Raw genomic sequence first — 21,861 nt, forward strand, 5'->3', positions numbered from 1 at the left:
TATGACCCCATTACAGAGGGTAAAATTAATTCTGTAATTATTTGGGGCCGGGGCAGATGTGTTGAAAGTGCCGCAGTGTGTATATGTGTGTGTGTGTGTGTGTGTGTGTGTGTGTGTGTGTGTGTGTGTGTGTGTGCATTCCTTAATGTACATTGAGTGTGTGGGTGTTTGTGAATGTAACTGTTGTTCTTTTCGTTGTTTTTTTGCTTTACCAGGTGCCAGAGATACTGTTTCCGCGGCACAGTGTGGTTGTCAAGGGCGACGGCAGTGTGAATCGCGTGAAAAGAGACTGGGTCATTCCTCCTGTCAACGTGCTTGAGAACTCCAGAAAACAATTCCCTGAAGAGCTTGTGAAAGTGAGTGTGTACACAAACATATACAACACTGGTTCATCATGTGAAGTGTATTCAAAAACGTACGATAAAAATAAATGGTAATTCATTCATCGGGTTGTTATTTGAGTGCAGAGTAACTCACTTTTATGTTTACCCTGCAAAATGTGTGTGTTTCAGATCCAGTCAGATAAGGACAAGAGTAACACACTGCGCTATAGCGTGACCGGACCAGGAGCCGACCAGAACCCCACCGGCCTGTTTATCATCGACCCCATTTCAGGAATCCTGTCCGTCACCAAACCGCTGGACAGAGAACACATCCCAAATTTCCATGTAAGTGTGTGTTTATGACTCCACATCCTGAGTTGTAAAACTTTAGTGGAGATTTCATCCAGAAATATTTATGTTTGCAACATTTTTCAGATTTATGAATCCTTTGAATTGAATGCCGGTTTATGCGTAAGGTTTTTCTCTTAAAATATTATATATATATATATATATATAGATAGATAGATAGATAGATATTCTTAGTTACTTTCCAAAAATTTCCTCAAAACAAAATACATTTTTATATGAAACCACATGAATATCTGCATAAGAATTCAGTTTTAGTGGAAGATTCCCTAATGACATAACCATATGTTTTACTATGCATGACCTCATCTGCATATAATTTCAATATGCATATTGACATACAGATATGTAATCCAATACATGTCTGTATTATACTTGCAAGACAAGATATATGTGTTATACCTGGCAAAAAATATCATTCTTAGTAAATTTTTATTAAAAAATATATTTTTAAACCATAATCCATTACCAAATTTTCCTTTTTACAGATTGTGTTTTAATGCATTTTCAAGTAATTCAGTAAAATGAATGTCATTTTTATCTCCTGCATGAAGATAAAAGTATAAAAGTGGCATTTACAGTATCTCACAGAAGTGAGTACACCCCTCACATTTTTGTAAATATTTTATTATATCTTTTCATGTGACAACACTGAAGAAATGACACTTTGCTACAATGTAAAGTAGTGAGTGTACAGCTTGTATAACAGTGTAAATTTGCTGTCCCCTCAAAATAACTCAACACACAGCCATTAATGTCTAAACCGCTGGCCACAAAAGTGAGTACACCCCCTAAGTGAAAATGTCCAAATTGGGCCCAAAGTGTCAATATTTTGTGTGGCCACCATTATTTTCCAGCACTGCTTTAACCCTCTTGGGCATGGAGTTAACTAGAGCTTCACAGGTTGCCACTGGAGTCCTCTTCCACTCCTCCATGATGACATCATGAAGCTGGTGGATGTTAGAGACCTTGCGCTCCTCCACCTTCCGTTTGAGGATGCCCCACAGATGCTCAATAGGGTTTAGGTCTGGAGACATGCTTGGCCAGTCCATCACCTTTACCCTCAGCTTCTTTAGCAAGGCAGTGGTTGTCTTGGAGGTGTGTTTGGGGTCGTTATCATGTTGGAATACTGCCCTGCGGCCCAGTCTCCTAAGGGAGGGGATCATGCTCTGCTTCAGTATGTCACAGTACATGTTGGCATTCATGGTTCCCTCAATGAAATGTAGCTCCCCAGTGCCGGCAGCACTCATGCAGCCCCAGACCATGACACTCCCACACACTTGTCTTTGTACTCCTCACCTGGTTGCCGCCACACATGTTTGACACCATCTGAACCAATTAAGTTTATCTTGGTCTCATCAGACCACAGGACATGGTTCCAGTAATCCATATCCTTAGTCTGCTTGTCTTCAGCAAACTGTTTGCAGGCTTTCTTGTGCATCATCTTTAGAAGAGGCTTCCTTCTGGGATGACAGCCATGCAGACCAATTTGATGCAGTGTGCGGCGTATGGTCTGAGCACTGACAGGCTGACCCCCCACCCCTTCAACCTCTGCAGTACTCATATGTCTATTTCCCAAACACAACCTCTGGATATGACGCTGAGCACGTGCACTCATCTTCTTTGGTCGACCATGGCGAGGCGTGTCCTGAGTGGAACCTGTCCTGTTAAACCGCTGTATGGTCTTGGCCACCGTGGTGCAGCTCAGTTTCAGGGTCTTGCCAATCTTCTTATAGCCTACGCCATCTTTATGTAGAGCAACAATTATTTTTTTCAGATCCTCAGAGAGTTCTTTGCCATGAGGTGCCATGTTGAACTTCCAGTGACCAGTATGGGAGAGTGAGAGCGATAACACCAAATTTAACACACCTGCTCCCCATTCACACCTGAGACCTTGTAACACTAACGACTCACATGACACCGGGGAGAGAAAATGGCTAATTGGGCCCAATTTGGACATTTTCACTTAGGGGTGTACCAGAGGTTGCGTTAGACTTTAATATTATCCGTCATTTTGACGGACAGGGTCAGAAAAATTCAGTCATAATCTATTATTACCCATCATTTTAATTTGCGTATTTTAATTATAATAACCCATTTAATTGCTTTTATTTTTGTTCACGTTTTCATTTTTAATAATGAACCTAAAGGACGAGCATATGCTTATGCATTTATTTATTTATGAAGAGAACAGATGAACAGAGACTGCGTCAGTGACCGCGGAGGACACTTAAAACAACAAAATATGCTAGTGCTGGATAAAAAAAAAAAAATAATAGATTCTTATTTTTATGAACCAATATCGTTTCTTAACTCCCAATCGATGCTGTTTTCATTTGATGAATGCACAGTAACGTTAGACAATCGGCTAAACTTTGTACGTTTTTACTTTTGATATGAAATGCAGTCTCAGGTTTCAAATTCTGTCCATTTTATTAGGAAATTCAAGCAATAAATACTGTTTTGGCGCTCTTTAATGTGGCGTGATAGATCGCTGTAGACACCTCAGATCAAGCGATTCGCTTTACTATACTCGCCTGTGAATAATCAAAAACATAGCAAAAGACCTTTATTTTTGTTCTGGAAACGATCACGTGCTCTGCTGCCTCACTGGAGCGCACTCGCCACCAACTGGACAGGGATGGGAATTACAGTTATAAATTACAATAGATCACCCTCAGTGTAATCTGCCAAAGTGATGGACAGCCTTCAGATTTTTCCGTCACTGCTAAAAAAATTCGGTTAAGAATTTTCGGTTAACGCGACCTCTGTGGTGTACTCGCTTTTGTGGCCAGCGGTTTAGACATTAATGGCTGTGTTGAGTTATTTTGAGGGGACAGCACATTTACACTGTTATACAAGCTATAGCAAAGTGTAATTTCTTCAGTGTTGTCACATGAAAAGATATAATAAAACGTTTACAAAAATGTGAGGGGTGTACTCACTTCTGTGAGATACTGTATATTATAAAAGAGGTGTATGAAGGTGAAAGTTTTGTATTGTTCAGTTCATTGTTTGGCCACTAGAGTCACCAAATCACCCAGTAAAAGTGTTGATTTATTTTTTAAAACTTTAACTTTAAAGTTTATTTTATAAGAATGTATGCGTAAGATGGCGTATGCACTTTCCGGTGCTCGTTTTGAGTGCACACATTGTTTAAAGATCAGACCTTTGCTCTTTAGATCCATGCATTCCATCCAGGATAGAGAGAAACTCTCTAAAACTCCCAATAAATTACGTGTGTCAGGGTTACCATGGCAGCCAGTCTGAGAATGTGACCTTTGACATCCCTTTAATCCACTGTACCATGAAGAGGAGAGCAGACAAAATTAAACTCGGAGGAGCTTATCCTAACACTAAGTCACACACACACACACACACATTCATTCATTGTGCTCGCAGGGGGGCATTCCCTAAATCTGGCTTTTCCTAAGTAAGAACAATCCTCAATCTTCCCTGGAAGTAGTTGCAAACTTTTCCTGCCTGGTTTCAATACCCTTTCACTTCACTACTGGACCCGAGAGGCTGTTAACCTCCCTCAGTGTCCACCTAATCCACATTCAGATTCAAATTATGCAGAGATTACATGAATATGAAATGATTTGCTTCCTAATGGTGCCAAAGGTGGAGCATCAGGCTTCTTTCTGTCAGCTCATGCATATATGCAGCAGACCTAAGACTGCTCTAGCATGCAAACTGCAACCAAGTCAGCTGCAGCAGCTGCTTAACACGAATAACCACTGTAAATGAGTGTGGTGGTTAAGAGCCTCTTTTCTGCTGACAGTCTGTCAGTACTGCAGTTACAGTTTTACAATTTATTCGCAATAACTTCTGAATGTTGCACTGGCATAAAGACACTGGCAAAAATACTGTGAAACTTGTAAGACTCCAAAACTTACTTCACACATTCTTTAAATGAATTAAAGCTTCTATTCAGCAAGGATGCATTAAACTGATCAAAGAATTAGAATAAAGATGTTTACAATGTTATGAAAAATTCAACTAATGCTGCTCTTTTGGGAAAAAAAATCATGGTTTCCACAATAATATTAAGCAGCACAACTGTTTTTAACATTAATGATATGAAATGTTTCTTGAGTACCAAATCTGCATTTTAGAATGATTCTACTGTTTTTACTGTATTTTGATCAAATTATGCAGCCTTGTTGACTATAAGAGACTTGTTGTTGAAATGTTTGATCGTAAACTTTTGAATTTTTAAACTTTTGACTTTTTGCGTTCATAGCTACGTGCTCATGCTGTAGACATCAATGGGAACCAGATGGAGAACCCCATCGACATAATCATCAATGTCATCGATATGAATGACAACCGGCCAGAGTTCACTCACCAGATCTGGAACGGAACCGTGGATGAGGGCGCCAAACCAGGTACACCTGTCTTCACATTTATGTGGATAAAATGGTGGTTGTAAAGAAGGGAAAACTGACATATCTTGCTCGACTCTAGGTACATTTGTAATGACAGTGACCTCCCAGGATAAGGATGACCCAAATACAGCCAATGGGATGCTCAGATACAAGATCCTCTCCCAGACCCCAGAGAGCCCCTCCTCCAACATGTTCACTATCAACAACAAGACCGGCAAAATCATCACTGTAGCTGCAGGTCTAGATCGTGAGGTACGACGAAGTGTGTGCTAGTATCAACAATATACAACAATACTGTAAACCAGAGGTACTCAACCAATGTTAACACCTAGAGCAATAACTATAATGATAACTATATTAGCATTGACACTAATGGACAAAAACACTGAGGTGCAGTTACTTTGTCGGTTGCTTTAATTTCTTGAGCTCAGGTGGATTCTGATTGGCTGTCAATGTTTTTAATTGTTCATCAGCTAGAAAAAGTTGTTTTGAGAGTGATTCCAACAATATTGTTTCTCTGTCTTTATCGTTGCCATAGAATTAGAACTTGTCGTTATAGTTATCATCTTTGGTGTGAACAGGTTTTGATTTTAGTATTATTTAAATAATATTATAGTGTTTATTTTTATTTTTAATTTAATTGTATTATTGAACTACCTTTTTTTTATATTTTCAGTTTTTAGTTATTCATTTTAGTTTAAGTTAAGTTTATTTTTTATTTCTATTTATCTTTGATGTATTTTTGTCAGTTAGTTGCTAAAACATTTCGATTTTTTTTTTCATCTAATATACGTTTTGTATTATTTCCGATTTCTTTTAATTACCATTTTATTTAAATTTCATTTCATTTTTGTTATTAACAATAACAAAACTTATCAAATGTTGAGTTGGAGTGCCGCCAGTCTGTTTTGATAGGGTTAAATTATAAGATGCAAAAATAATGTTTCCCAGTTTCCTCCTCCTGTCAACCACTACTGTAAACCATTTATGTCTTGCGTTTTCAACCTAACTTGTTTCATTTTGGTGCCGAGCAGAAGGTGCCTCAATACACCCTGATCATTCAGGCTACCGACATGGAGGGAAACCCCACGTATGGTCTGTCCAACACCGCCACTGCTGTCATACGCCTGCTGGATGTCAATGACAACGCTCCAGAGTTCACCCGAGAGACTGTGAGTGACACACACGCAGACACTTGAACACGCGTCTCGCCAAAGCCATCTTTGCTGAAAATCGATCTCTCTCTGCCTGTCTCTGTAGTTCCACGGTGAGGTCCCAGAGAACCGTGTGAATGTGATAGTGACGAATCTCACCGTGACTGACAAAGATGAACCGGGGACTCCTGCCTGGAATGCAGTGTACCGGATCATAACAGGGGATCCAACCGGACGCTTCTCCATCCCTACTGATCCCGTTACCAACGAAGGCCTCGTCACCGTCGTGAAGGTAACACTCACAACAAAACTTACTAAGAAATAAACATACTGACAAATGGTCTGGAACAGAGTACCTAAGTGCTTCCTTTCTGGATTTTACACTTCCTGAGAGAAATCGGAGCAGCAGAAAATCACTGTACATACTGGAATGTCATAAACAGAGAAGCGGAGTGATACAAACAGTCAAAAGTCCCAGGACTCTGCTCAACCAATCAGATTCATGGACCGGAACTAATTGTTGTATAAATGCTTTAATTGGGTTGCGCTGCTATTCGCTAGAATCTCGCTAGAGTCCCTCAGGCACGGGTTCAAATACGGAGCAAAAGACGGTCTCCATGGAAACAGCTTCCACCTGCTGTTCAGCTGAGTTAATGGTTTATGTCTCTTAATTGAGAATGAGTCATTCATTAATTATTATTCAAACATTTCTCCTCTGTGTATTTAATTGCAACACAATCCATTCATTGTATCATTTTGATTATTTTTCCTAACAGATTATGACACTATGTTAACTGGATTGTGTGTGTGTGTCCTTCTGTACAGCCAATTGATTTTGAGATTAATCGATCATTCATGCTGACGGTTGTCGCTGAAAATGAGGTGCCGTTGGCGAGTGGGATCCATCGCACCCGCCAGGCTACATCCACCGTGTCCATACGTGTCATCGACGTGAATGAAAGCCCAAATTTTGAACCCAACCCCAAACAGGTCAAACTGGAGGAGGGACTTCCACAGTGGTCGATGCTGGCGACTTTTACAGCTCATGATCCAGACAGATACATGCAGCAGACTATTAGGTATTTAAACACACACATGCATGTACATTTATATGCATGTACTCTTATGTATGCATTTTTGGAAATTATCTTTTGAAATAGCATGTAGACCAAAGCAGAGCTTTCTTGCTAGTCCAGCCAGAACATTTATGGAAACTAAGCTGAAAAAATGTATCACTCAGAAGTCATCGCTCAGTCAATCCTATCAGAGGTTATTTACATATAAAAGTCTTAAAGGTACAGTAGCAAAAAAAAAAAAGGTTGCAAATTAGTCATGTAAAATGGATGGTCATGAATATGGCCTATTTAATTAATTGTTAATGGCTATGTTCGTAAAGGAATACTAGCTTACTACTTACTGAATATTTTATAGTATAAATTGTATACTGGCTAGTATTTTTAAAAATAATATGAAAAAGAGTAGTCATTATGCAATGATAAAAGTTTGAACACTACAGTGCTTCATTTTTGTTTACCTATTTTTGTATTATTATTTTTTTTTATTTAACATGATTTTCAGTTAAAATCATTATGGAATCATTATTGATCATATTTAAAAAAACACTGATAATTATTATTATTTTTTTTAATCAAATATTGATACAATTGTATCTGAAAGTGCCATTTGGCTGTGCTGTGAAATAAAATTGTTTAAAATAAAATGTTAAAATTGATAATATTTCTGATTCATCTTACTGATTGTTATTTTAGTATTATTTATATATTATCGTAGTATTTATTAATAATTTTAAATTAATTAGCTTTTATTTGTATGTATGCATGGAAATGTAAGGTCAAGATTGCAGTTTGCATTGTAGGATTCCCCAGTTGTTTTACCCCTTTTATTTTGACAAATGAAGTAAATATTAACCATCTTTGTATGGTGTGTTTAAAGGTACTCTAAATTGTTTGACCCCGCCAACTGGCTGGAGATCGACCCCAACAATGGACGAATTTCCACCATTGCTGTCCTGGACCGAGAGTCTCCATATGTCAAAAACAACCTCTACAACGCCACATTCATGGCTGCTGATAACGGTAGGAGCAACTGTGTTTGAATGCGTATGTATGCAGAAGCAGTTGAGATTGAGTGATTCCATTGATTTTAGCTCTAGGGAGGAATTGCAACCCAAACAAACTGCAACTGAGATATACACATGCCCACACATCCATGTTAATGATCAAAACGACAACATATGCAAACTCATTCTGAATGTCTATGCGTTCACTTTCTCAGTTTTTTTTTTTCTTTGAAGCAACCTCTCCCTCTCTTTCTGACACACACATATGCACATACACTACCCGCTGTGTGAAAGAGTCTACAGAAGTCTGCTAGGCCCTATTCTGCTGTGGTGTTTAACATTCTCGCTGCATCAGAGCTGTGAAACAAACCCCCTCTCACACACACACACACACGCTGTAAATTTGAAAGCTTGTCTCCAGAAACACTCACTAAACTGTTGTACCATTTTTGTATGCGGTATTTCAGCATAAAAACCTACCTGTAATCCATGTTATCCAGACACTAAATGCACTGAAATAGCGAAGCACTGTGTGTAAATTAAGTCTTTTTAGCACAAATACACTTTTATATGTAAATTAGGCTTGTTATAGTTCAGCACTCTTAGATTGCGCAAACTCAACGCTATCTGCATGGCCAATTATCATTGTACTGAAAAGCAGGGGGTAATTTTATTAAGCAATTTTAATTAAAAAATTTGTAAAAAGAGTTCATTGAAAGGGTTGTTTATGTAAATTTTCCGGTGATAATTGCAGCTGCAATTTGTGAAATGATGAAGATTAGTGTTATATCCAGCTGTGTGGTGCAGTCAAGTACACTTTCTACATTTAAAAGGTGCGTGGATTGCAGTGGTGGAGTGATGCTGTACTAAAAGTATTTCATATTGCAGTAGTCTGCTGCATCCACCACAACCAAACACACATAATTATTGGCCAACTACGGTTGCAAGTTCTGTCGTTGCCAATATAGTTCAATAATTCAGTGTTTCCCAAACCCATAGTTCTATGATTCGTTTCTTGGTAGTACAACATATAGACTAGATCATGCTCTTGAGCTAAATAAGCAAGCTAACATGCAGTCTAATATATATATATATATATATATATATATATATATATCTTGTATGCACATTCATGCAAATTTCATTCTATGTCTTTTAGTTTGAGTGAAAGTGCCTTTTTTTAGTAGCTTAGAGTAGTATAAGACAGAACCTGCGATTGAATCAAACATCTGTAAATAAAGCAAAACAAAATTAGCATAGTACTTAGATGACAAGTTTATTATTTACAGCAATAATCTGCCATTAATTCGATCTCAAAGTGATTCTTTAATAGCAGTTATTACTCCATTGCCTTTGTGACGTTAGTATCAACAGTTCTATATTGTTGAAGCAACATGGTTTAAATGGCGAATATGTAACAAAGTTACTACAGTTTTACTAGCTAATTCATTTTTTGAATTATTATGTTGTACTGGAAATGCATGCCTAAGGAATTACAGTGTGCAAATTGTCTTAAGAACTGATTTCTTTGGGGGGGTGTCTGTGCTGTAACCTTAATTTCTATAGTAAATTTGTGAATCAAGTGCTAAAACGATGCAGACAGAGTGTGCAAATACACAACACTAACTTAACTTTCTTAGTGAATTCCTGTCTCAGTTCAGTTGAATCTTTGTGTGCAAGTAGCAGGGCTCCCTTTTCCACAAAGAAGCCTTTTCGCATTTAGTTCAATGCTGATTCGCACACCTGATTCAATAAATTAGGGATACTTAGTTGTAGTTGAGTTAGGGGTTTTCAGGGCTGGAACAGATTAAAATGTGCTGTGAATACCAGGAGTAGAACAGAAAGCCACCGCACTGCACCGCCCGTCTCTTGTTCTTTGTTTAAAGATCAGTGAAGTCGAAAGGTCTTGTTACTCTTGTTGAAACAGAAACTAAGCTCTAAGCTCAAAGTAGTGATGGTCCAGTCTGTGCTGGGGCTCTTGTTTGCAGATATTTCATGGACGTGGGCAGCTTGACTGGATCTTATAGACTGTGCATTATGGTTTATAAATGAGTTAGCATGCCCAGCAACCCAGAAGAGAGGAGTCTAAAGTCGTTAACTGCTGTAGTTCGTCTGTATCGTCAGTTTTCGGCTATTAGTGTTGGGCTCAGATGTCACGCCCACAAACCCTTCACGGTCATGATGCATATTGCACACAATAACGTCAAGAGCTGTATGGAATCAGTTTCCAGGACTCCAGGTGCACAAGTTTTGTTACTAATCGTCCTGTCGTGTAGGAACGGATACAGCTATGGCCGGAAGTTATGCAAAATCTTGTCGGATAGACAGGAAGAAAAAAAAATTTATTAAAATAAATTAAATGGACAGTAAAAAAGACAACTTGATAACTAATCAGCCTACACTGTGGCAAAGTCCTTTGAACCCCAAATATCTTAAAATCAGTATCTGTATCCCTTCTAGCCTCAACTTGTCGTGTAGGATACATTTTTTAAACTACATGTTGAAAATAGTGTTTTGAAGTTTTAAAATTCAACGTTTAAAATGATTCGTCAACTATTTATTGATTTCAGAGACCACAAAGGTAAAACTGAGTGTTGTTAAATGGGACGGCCTAGCCTGTGACAGCTGCCGTTGATGAGTGACATTAATGTTTTTACTGGACTTAAAAATTGCCTGAAAAAATAGGGTGCACAGCCTGCAAAATACTGTCGTACATTGAATCTTGCAATAGTCTGGGCCATGAAGGATCCATCTGTTGTATCTTTCATGGCCCGGGAAACAATGGACGCATTCTGAGACTGCATTTGATGGAGTCTTCAAATTGGTTTGGAATTGGTGATGCATTTGGTCTCTGCAGTCTCTGAATTGGGACACAGCTTATGCTTGTATTGACTTCCCCTTTTTCCTTCTGTCCATCGACAGGTGTCCCCCCTGCGAGTGGGACAGGTACTCTGCAGATCTACCTGCTGGACATAAATGATAACGCACCTCGAGTCTTCCCTCAAGAAACAGAAGTGTGCGAGCGCCCCGAACCCAATGCCATCAATATCACAGCCGTAGACGGAGATCTCAACCCCAACGCTGGGCCCTACGCTTTTGAACTGCCCAACCGACCCTCTGACATCCGCAGGAACTGGACACTGACTCGAATCAGTGGTACGCCACATGGAAAATATTTCTCTGGGATTAACAACAACTTAATTCTTCTTGCCAGACTTTATCTCATGTGTTTTGTGGTTGGTTTGTAGGCGATCACGCTCAGTTAAGTCTGAAGATTAGTTACCTGGAAAGCGGGATATACGAGCTGCCCATCAGCATCACGGACTCGGGTAACCTGCCCATGTCCAACACCACCTACCTGCGTATCAAAGTATGCCAGTGCGATCATCACGGCGACTGCGTGGACATGGAACGCATCATGGCAGCTGGGCTGGGCACCGGAGCCATCATCGCCATACTTATCTGCATCATCATTCTGCTGGGTAAGACACACTAGACAGAGATTGTTTCTTCCAGGCAGTGGAGTTCTTATCAGTTGGTCACATTTCTGCCGAGCACATGTGATCTGCTTTTGGTCGCAGAGGCGATATAGTCACAAAAGATTTCATAGTGATGCTGTTGTGGAAAGGATAGCAACAGTTCTGTTCACTTACACCAGTGTTATCAGTTGAATCAAAATCAATGCTTTTCTCTTGTCTGGTTGACTGCAGCTGGGCTTCCATTCATGTATTTTTATTTAATATTTTATTAAAAAAAATGTTGGATGGAAACAGCAAGAGGTAAATCCAATTTCTAAAATGTGCAAAAAAAAAAAATACAAACAAAAAAAAACGTGGAAGCTCTCTTAAGGTGGATGAATGTTTTATTCAGCAAGAAGGTATAAACAAACTATTATGGAAACGCATCGTGCCTCATGTGCTTAGAGTCATGTGATTGAATAATTCACTTCAGACCAATATCATTTCATAAATTTGGCTCTGGTCTTCAAGAAACAGTGGAAGCCAAAGCCTGTCGTCAAAACGATTAGCTACTATCACCTTACAAATCAGTTTGACACACCGTCGCCCCTTAAAAAATGAGGCTTCTGTCGTCATTCACTAGCGACAACATTTTTCAGAATGTTTTGTCTCTGCTCTCTAAAGTCATTTATTACATTTAATAAAAGAGCCACAGTAGTTTCCTCAATGGCCACAACTTCCATTTCTGTTTTGCTCAAACTTCTCAAGCACATGGGATGTAAAACTTGTTTTTTCGTTAAATTAAATTTGCAATATGGATGGAACATAGCTTGTGATTAACTCAGTTTTGCAGTCTCTGCAGTTTTAAGTAACTTCACTTACATAATTTACCTATTAACCCTGAAAAAACAGCAGATTGAAATACTTTGACATGAGTAATATCACAGAATAATAGTAGAATCCAATTTTTACTACCTAATGAGCTCATTTTATGGAAAAATTACATGATAATATAGCTTGTCTGAGCAAGCAACAGTAACTGAGGGGGGCAGCACGTTGCGAAACGTCGATTTCTGTTTGTGGTGCTAAAAATTACACACTGCACCTTTAACTGTCTGATCTCAAGTCATTTTGCTCGTTTTATATTGATCTATCTCTCACTTTGTGTCTCTCTCTGCAGTGCTGGTGTTGATGTTTGTGATGTGGATGAAGAGACGGGATAAAGAGAGACAGGCCAAGCAGCTGCTGATCGATCCAGAGGACGATGTGCGAGACAACATACTCAAATACGACGAGGAGGGCGGTGGAGAGGAAGACCAGGTACATGCACTCACTCTCTATTGCTGCTGCTGGACATACACAGTTATTCCAGCTCAGAATTACTCGAGACAATCTAGCTTGTTTAATGAAAACATTTTTAAAAGTTTCATTTTAACCAGTCGTTAAATGTTCACGATTTTAATTTGAGCTGCGTGGTGCAGTTTAAAATCCGGATGACTAATTTTCAGCATTCGTTTTGCAAGTAATGCTGATTATAAAGTGACTAAATTTAAACTGATGAAACAGTTCTCGCTTTGCCTGGTGGTGTGAGTATGTGTGAGACTCACAGATTTGCATTTGAGCCAAACTTTGGTTTTTGCACAACTGACACACTCAGTTTTGTATTTTATCAGTTTTGAGACTTTTCTATGGTTTTTATGAGTTAATGATATGAACTAACTCCCATAGGAACCATTTGGCATTTTTAGATTTTAATTAAAACATTAAATCTAAAAAAAAATCCATTAGTAATGTACTTAAGCATGGGGTATGCTGTGTTTTATACACCTGCTTCTACATCTTGCACATGGTTGAGTGTTCTAGCATCTTCTAAGTAATACTCCATACACCATGAGCACTTACAAACATGTGTCATCTTTTAAACATCTTGTAAAAGGCAGGTATATTCTGACCTTCTTTGATATACATTTAACTATGGTTATTTTTATTGGCATTTTCCTTTTCAACTAATTCTTGAAAACAGCAGCCCAACTGCACAATGTATATGTATGTATCAGAAATCAAAGAATATTTTTGGCTATCAACTAGCTGAGTAAAGAGTTTGACTGTTTTTATACAAAAACAATTTTATACTCATTTTAACTACTTGCTTACCTAAAAGAAACAAACAAGTAAAAAAAAAATAATAATAATTAAATAAAGAACTTTAGAATAAATAAAAAAGACCGACATTCTGACATTTTCAACGAGGAAGCTAACTTCTGAAAAGAAAGCCCACATGAATATCCTTCATATGGAACAAAGCAAACTTAAATTACATTTCTAAGGTCAAAACATTCTTTGTTCTCCATGCAGATGTTTCCAGAAAACCAAGGGCTTTGAGCAGACCTCTAACCCTATTTGTGATTGTCTCTTCCCTCTATCTGTGATTCTTCAGGACTATGATCTGAGCCAGCTGCAGCAGCCCGATACTCTGGAGCCAGACATGATCAAGCCTGTCGGGATCCGCCGGCTGGACGAGCGACCAATGCACTCCGAGCCCAACTATCCCATCCGCTCGGCTGCACCCCATCCCGGAGACATAGGAGAGTTCATCCACGAGGTACGCCATGTGTCCGCTCCTCCGAAGTCGCGCCATATAAAATGGCTCGATGGCACCAGTGATAAGACTTAATGGTGATTGATTGGTTAATTGGACTAAGGTCCTTTTAGTTTTGTTGATCATTAGCCAGGCTCAGGGATTCAATATCTCATGCTAAAGTCTGTGGATGTGTGCCCTCCTACGCACACGCACACATGCAGACCTCACAGGCTCTAAGCAATGCGACTGCACTCAAAGCAGTGTGAGATTAGCAAGAAACTGCTTAAATCAGGTAATGAATTAAACATTACTGCTAAATGTAATCAGCCTCCCTTAAAAGACAGGCAAGCTTTGTAGACGGCAGCATTTGCCAATCTGTTTGACCAAACTGTGATTTAAAGAAACCCAGCCGTTAGGATTTTTTGCTGTTTTTTTAGCATTCCAACAAAAATTGTCACTTACGAGTTTGGTTTATAGCCGTTTTATGTCTGTAGAAAGATTTGTTTGGACAAGCGACTGAACGTCTATACAGTGTTTAGTCTGTGTTAGCACTCTGCCTGGACAGTGTTATGCCAAGAATAGAACTTTATTTGTATAATATGGCAGGCTCTCAAAACCAAGTGAGCTGCCTACCTAGAGCACATTTTTGGGCACTAGAGGTATTTTAAACATTCAAATTGAATGTGCACTTGGGTGTTCGATTCACTACCAAAATCGGTTGGGCACATGTAAATCAAACATTTGAATTTGTCCATGCCCATAAATGTGACCCTGGATTTTTCCTGGAAATTGAGATTTATACATCATCCAAAAGCCGAATAAATAAGCTTTCCATTGATGTATGGTTAGGATTGGGACAATATTTGGCCGAGATACAACTATTTGAAAATCTGGAATCTGAGGTTGCAAAAATCTAAATATTGGGAAAATTGCCTTTAAAGTGGTCCAAATGAAGTTCTTAGCAATGCATATTACTAATCAAAAATTAAATTTACAAAATATCTTCATGGAACATGATCTTTATTTTTGGCATAAAAGAAAAATCGATCATTTTGACCCATACAATGTCTTGTTGGCTATTGCTACAAATATACCCCAGCGACTTAAGACTGGTTTTGTGGTCCACGGTCACAAATGTTGTACATACCTTCTTGTCTATAGAAAGTTTGTGTCTATCTAAATTTGTGTCCGAAATGCTGCACTTAGTAAGAAAAGCGACCGCAATGACCGTTGAGTGTTCAACACATTGACTTTTTTGGCTAAAGAAGTACACAGTCTTTGTGTTCATTCAAATTTTCAGATTCACCTGCGCACATATATTACAAAACGGAACATAGGACGCACACACTCTTTTTACTTAATGGGTTTCAGTTGTATTGTCACTCCTTCCTCCTTCCTTCCTTCCTCTTCTCACTTTAGTTGTTTCTCATCCAGTGCGCTGACAGAGCGTTCAGTGTTTCATTGTTTAATTGCGCGAGCTCAGACTATGCTTAGCTGTGCCGTTTCCAGAATGCAGCCGCTTATAAATAAACGCTTTAGCCTGTTCCAGAGCCCAGCATCTGTTTGCACGGCGACCCCAATCCTTCTCCGTTTCCCTCTCCTCCCATCTCCCCTCCTCCTCTTTTGTTCCTACTTCTTTTTCTCCATCCCATCCCCCTCTGCGCTTAAACAGCAATACCACATGAGTAATTTAAACAGTTGTACTAGACAACGTTTGAAATGTGTCTATTTTAAAACCACATCCGTTCTCGTCATGTTCCACCAGGGTCTCAAGGCAGCCGACACCGATCCCACGGCCCCTCCGTATGACTCCCTGCTGGTGTTCGACTACGAGGGCAGCGGCTCCACGGCCGGATCGCTCAGCTCTCTTCACTCCTCCAGCAGCGGAGGCGACCAGGACTATGACTACCTCAACGACTGGGGCCCTCGCTTCCGCAAACTCGCCGACATGTACGGAGGCAACGACGACTAGCTTACGCCATCACCGCTGGACCACAGAAAGAGAAGGAGGATCTGGAGGAGGAGGAAAATTAAAAGAAAAAACATCAAAAAAACAGTGTGGCACTTTTTTTTTAATCGCGGGACGTGGACAGTGTGCAGAATCAAAACAATGAAGAAACCAATATACCCTAGAGAGACAGAGAATGAAGACTGAGAAACGAAGAGACAAGAAAGTGGAAGGAAGATCACCATGGCAACAAAACCAGGTCTCTCCGAGGCCCTCTGTTGTAGACGGAGGGGGTCTAATGAAGGAAATCTGCCTAGTTTTGGTTCAGTCCAGGGTTTTTTCGCCCTAAGTTTGAAGGATCATCGGTACAAAACGTATGAAGGAACGCTTAAAGAACGTTAAATGAATGCTAAGTTACACTTGAATCTCACAGTACAGAAGCACTGGGATATTACGTGCCTTTTTGTACATTTTTTTTTTTGGTTTCATTTTTACATTTTCCTTTCTTTTTCGGTCTTTGTTCATTTGATCTGATGATGTTGCTTTTCTGTTCAATGGCTTTGGTGGCTCAGAGTTTTGGAGTGTTTTTTTGTCGTGAGCCTGTTTATAACGTTGATGCTTCTACACGCTTCTGTTTGCGTTTCTCACCGTCACGCTGTTCGTTCACGTCACGTATCAAAACAAAGACTTTGGAAGAGTGAGAGCGTCTACACAGAGAACAGCTTTGTACAGTATGCTAGAAAATAGATTTCAGTTTCTCGTTTTTGTTGCGTTTTCTCTTTTTTTACATATATATTCACCATTTTTCCACCAAAACGTTAACTTATGCAGCCGGTTGCAAAATGGGAGACGAGCGTTATTATTTGGTAGCAGAACTTTTTGTTTTGTTCATTTATTTTTCTCTCTCTCTGCAGTTTTTTTTTGAAGTGATTTAGTATTTTGCAAATGAAAACGTTCTGTTTTTTTTCAAATGTCATCTGCCTTAGTCATCCTGGTATTCTTTCATGCCTGGTATTCTTTCATTTTTTACTCCACTGTAAATTAAATGGTGTGTACATAGTTTTTTGTTTTGTTTCTCCTCTTTTGATGTAGTCTACGAAGAAGAACAGGGCGCGAAGAACTTGTATATGTATAATTTGGACTACAGACAAAAGGATTTTTGCATGTTTTTATCTTTTCCGTATAAAACAGTCTTTCTGAAATTTATTTACACACAAATAAAGAAATGCCCACCTCAATGGAGACTAAAGCGAATAAGTGAGACAGAAGTTTGGTCCAGATACCTGTTGCTTTCATTCCTCCCCTTTCATAATGCATAACATTCCTTTTTGGCTTCGCCCTTTTGGCCCAGTTAATGACCTTCCATTTTCCTCGTTCTCTGATTTCATGGCTTGACGTCCTTTGTCAAGGATTCCGTTTTGACCTTCCGCTTCCTTTGTTCTTCTCTGCTACGTTCTGCATTTCCATTGTCTTCTCCCCCGGGCCACTCTCATGGATCAACTGACGTTCGAGGCCATACTCCTAAATGCACGATCCTTCGGGATCTTCATGTTTGAACTAAACTGTAAAGGTGGACCGAAGCCCTCATCATAACCGTCTCTGCCTGTTAGAGAACCGTGTTGGTGTGTGTGCGCGTGTGTGTATCACTGGATGCCGTCAAAGAGGGCCAATTAAAAGAGCAGGATGGAAGTACGAGGCCAGTCCACTCATGAGGCTCAGCCATAAGATGATTAACAGCTTTTTAATGAACGATGGCTGTCCTGAGTTCTGTGGGCTCTGTTTGCAATTACTTGTTGATATTATGACCCATTGCAGCCCAAATGACCAATAAAAGTCTAATTTTGGAAATGTTGATATGTTGGTTTTCTTTTGCTACATTGGTGTTTTAGCTCTGTTCCAAAACCTAGCAAGTCCCTAGGTAGTCAGTTGGCTTCTAAGGCAGGAACCAAAGCATCATGGGACCTCACTAGTGACCAATTTAGACAAGCAAATCACAAATAGCGCTCCACATGGGAGACTCGCAATTGATTTAAATAGTTGATGTTAGTATGTTGCTGAGCTAAAAGCTTTCTTAATAAATTTCAGCCTATAATCATAAAAATGTGTGATGCATTGAAATTTCAGCACACAATAATTCAGCTGAAACAGCAAAAAAAAATAAAAAATCAGTTTTATCTGAAACTGCAATAAAGTAAAATAATATAAATTTGTTGGTCTCAGCTGAAATGATAAATTAGTGCGGTTTAACATTTATTACAATTTGTTTGACTGAAATATAACTAATATAACTAAAATATCAATGAAATATATTTTTACTACAACTGCTTTAAATTATCGCCTGAGAACATTATACACTGAACAACGAACCAAACTGATAACAAAAATAAATACATTAATTTACATGTAAAATAATACATTTTTCATTACACAGAACATTTTTTCAGTATTGAATAAAATACTAATCTATAAATAACATTTCTCTTGCCTTATCCACCATTTTGAAATTATTTTTCGCAGTGCATTATGGGATCCCCTACTGCTGCCTGTGGATAAAATTAGGTATCTTAATTAACTAGCCGACATTTTGAACACCCTTTGTGTCTGAAGTGTGTCTGTGATGCCCTAAAATGCTGCCTACGTATGCAGCTCACAAGGTTTTGGAATGAGATAATTGTATATATGCATGCTAAATGGGCTCCATTAAATGGAAAAAGGAAATGCCGCTGCATACCTTGACCTTAAAAGTGATTACTGGCAGCTGGGTCATTATCTGGGTCTGTGCATGCCTGCCTCCATCATTTGAGTCAGTCTACAGTCCACACACACACCAACTTGTGTTTTTCTGTACTCCCTTCAGGGCTATCCTTTGCTCCGCCTTCTCTATCTAACGTTCTCCGGGGACTAAGATTATTGTGCCAACATCAAAGCCTGGCCTCCCCATGTCCCATTGTGTGTGACAGAGAATGAGAGAGCTAAAAAGTGGAAGTCTTGTCGCTTAAGGTCACATGAAGGATGGGGAATAAGCTTTTCTCTGTGCTGCTATCTCCTTCATTCCACACTCTCTACGTACAGTATATATGTACATATAAAACTCCTTCCTGTGTTTTATATTTAGAGTTTCCTATTTCCTTTTTATACTCCATGTTCTATCCCCCTCTTTCTCTGTCCTTTGTTTCAATTTTTTTGTGCTTGGTTTTGTCAGTAATGGTCTGGGCAGTCCAGTGGAACACTTGATCCTTTGTTACACCAAAGGGGTACGTGTGTGTGTGTGTGTGTGTGTGTGTGTGTGTGTGTGTGTGTGTGTGTGTGTGTGAATAATAGACAGAAGGAAAGGCAGTGAGTGCAGCAGGGATTTACTAGGAAAGAGGTTTAAAATTTGAGGATGAGATAGGCCTATACATTTATGTTTGTATGTTTACATACCCACTGTAGGAGAATTTTTATCTTTTTGTTTGGACGTTTTAAGTAAGAGGAATCATACAAAAAAAATTCTAAATTGAAGTAGGCCTACTGCTCTAAGGAACTTATTTGACATAACAGATATATTCAGATACACCACAAACTTTACATATACCCTTGGTAGGCCTATTATTATTTTGTCTTATAAATATATGTTAAGCAGCTTCTTCTGGGCAGTACATTTTTATGCAGTTTTCTTTCTTTTTTTTTTTACAGATTGCAGATGTCTACAAAAATGTCTTTAGTGGACAGGCTTAGCCCACGCCTCTGCAGATGCATAGGGAGCCATCCTTTGATTAAATACTTAAATATTATAGGCCTACTTGTATGTTAAACATAAATTTATGTTGTGAAATTTTAGATCTGTAAAGAATTACATTAAATTTACATTTTATTTTTTTTAATCAGAGATCTTTTTTTAATCAATCAAGTCTTAGAACAGTTTACAAAAAAAATGCGGAAGTCATGACGATTTGTATCTTTGTTCTTAAGTTAGCAGAGTAAGCTATTCTTTGTTGCATGATTTACTCATTTTATCTGCAATACTTGTTACTTATGAATTATAGAGCAAAGTACTGCTATGAATGAGTTTACTTCATAAAAATTACGTGAATGACAAAAAAAAAAAAAAGTAATCAAAATTCGAGGCTATGCCCCGGAAGCCCATACCTAGCACCGCCCACAAAACTTGTCAGTGAGTGAATGAAGTGTCGATTCAGTTGATGAACCGCTGTGATCGATTCAGTTCAGAAAATAAGTCATTACACTAATTTAAACAGGTAAGTCGACGTTTGAACAATTAAATAAATGTGTCATCACGGGAATCAGGTTATACAGACTCATAAAAGTGATCGTCTCGAGAGTTGGGTCAGGATTCCCTAATTGATTCATTAATAAGGTCGGCTCATTAGAGTAATGTGTACGTAAATCGAACTACACTATTCAGCGCGTAAAATATGTACGCGTACAGCCCCCGAGGACGACACAACAGTAAGTCGTTTCTTGAGATTATTTTGCGGTAGATGGTGTTTTCTGTACCACACTGTATACAGACTACGAATACTCTCATTCACAACACAACACAACATAAATAGGCTATGGTTTATTTTAGCGTGGTGCTGAAAATCAGTGCAGGAACACTCTTTTATGTTCTTTCCTATTTTTAACCAAGTGGGTTAGCCATCCTACAAGGGGATTCTGCAAGGGGTATGTAAATTTATGAGCACAACTGTATATTTGTACAAAAGGACCAGTAAAGGGAAAGGGAGGACTGCATATGTAAGGGAAAGAGTGTGTGAAGGGGAGTTTGAGTTTGAGGCTCTAAAAATAGGACTTAGTGCTGGCTGGAGGATGAAGATGACATTGATCAACTGATACAGGGAGAACAACTCTCACCCCCCCATCTCACTCTCTCTCTCTCTTTCTCTTTCTCTCTGTTTCTTTCCCGAGGTCTTAACTCTGCCTTTTACATTCCTGCTTTGCCATTGCTGTCAGGGTCAAACTCACTCCCACACAATTGTGAGTGTGTGCATTTGAGTATGAGTTTGCGTGTGTATGACTCAGTTTTTCCTTTATGCTGTAATCCAAACTAAAATGTTTGTTTATGATTCATTGTGAAAGGCAAAATTAACAATCTCAAAAGGTTAATCAAAGTTTTGTTATCATTTACTCACTCTTATGTGGTTTCAAAACATATGAATTTCTTTTTGTAGAGCACAAAACTGTATTTTGTTGTCAAACCTGGTGTAACCCATCAAAGAGGGAAAATGTTCTGTCACAAATCCAACACCCTCTCAAAGCACACTCCCAACACACTCTTCCAACACTAATCCATTTTTGTGAAAATCCCAACAAACTCTTCCAACACAAATCCCAAAACACTATCAGTTCATGTGTTATTTTATGTTTTGGTGAACTTGTGGTGAATTCACATAAATTTGTACAATCTCAGTTTTCATATGATCTGCTTACACCCCAAACATACAAATCACCACTTTGTAAAATAGTTAGCAAAAACACTATCTCTCTTTTTTCAGACAAACTTGACATATGGCTCCAAAATACTTAAAATATAATACATGAGTCACGTGGATTATTTTAA

At 38.8% G+C, this 21,861-nt stretch overlaps 1 protein-coding gene across 1 annotated transcript in view; it reads left to right on the forward strand.

Annotated features, from left to right (window-relative positions):
- cdh2 (cadherin 2, type 1, N-cadherin (neuronal)) overlaps positions 1 to 17,539 on the forward strand; it is a 45,073-nt gene extending 27,534 nt beyond the window's left edge. The window contains exons 4-16 of the mRNA XM_058755066.1: positions 216 to 356; positions 513 to 668; positions 4,936 to 5,080; positions 5,160 to 5,332; positions 6,115 to 6,252; positions 6,341 to 6,526; positions 7,060 to 7,313; positions 8,188 to 8,330; positions 11,237 to 11,470; positions 11,563 to 11,796; positions 12,953 to 13,092; positions 14,210 to 14,374; positions 16,119 to 17,539. Coding sequence (XP_058611049.1) covers positions 216 to 356; positions 513 to 668; positions 4,936 to 5,080; positions 5,160 to 5,332; positions 6,115 to 6,252; positions 6,341 to 6,526; positions 7,060 to 7,313; positions 8,188 to 8,330; positions 11,237 to 11,470; positions 11,563 to 11,796; positions 12,953 to 13,092; positions 14,210 to 14,374; positions 16,119 to 16,325 — 2,316 coding nt within the window. The 3' untranslated portion in view covers positions 16,326 to 17,539. The remainder of the gene's footprint in view (positions 1 to 215; positions 357 to 512; positions 669 to 4,935; positions 5,081 to 5,159; positions 5,333 to 6,114; positions 6,253 to 6,340; positions 6,527 to 7,059; positions 7,314 to 8,187; positions 8,331 to 11,236; positions 11,471 to 11,562; positions 11,797 to 12,952; positions 13,093 to 14,209; positions 14,375 to 16,118) is intronic.
- Positions 17,540 to 21,861: the final 4,322 nt, after the last annotated feature.

The sequence above is a fragment of the Onychostoma macrolepis genome, chromosome 20 (assembly GCF_012432095.1).
Source record: "Onychostoma macrolepis isolate SWU-2019 chromosome 20, ASM1243209v1, whole genome shotgun sequence".
NCBI classification, from domain to species: domain Eukaryota; kingdom Metazoa; phylum Chordata; class Actinopteri; order Cypriniformes; family Cyprinidae; genus Onychostoma; species Onychostoma macrolepis.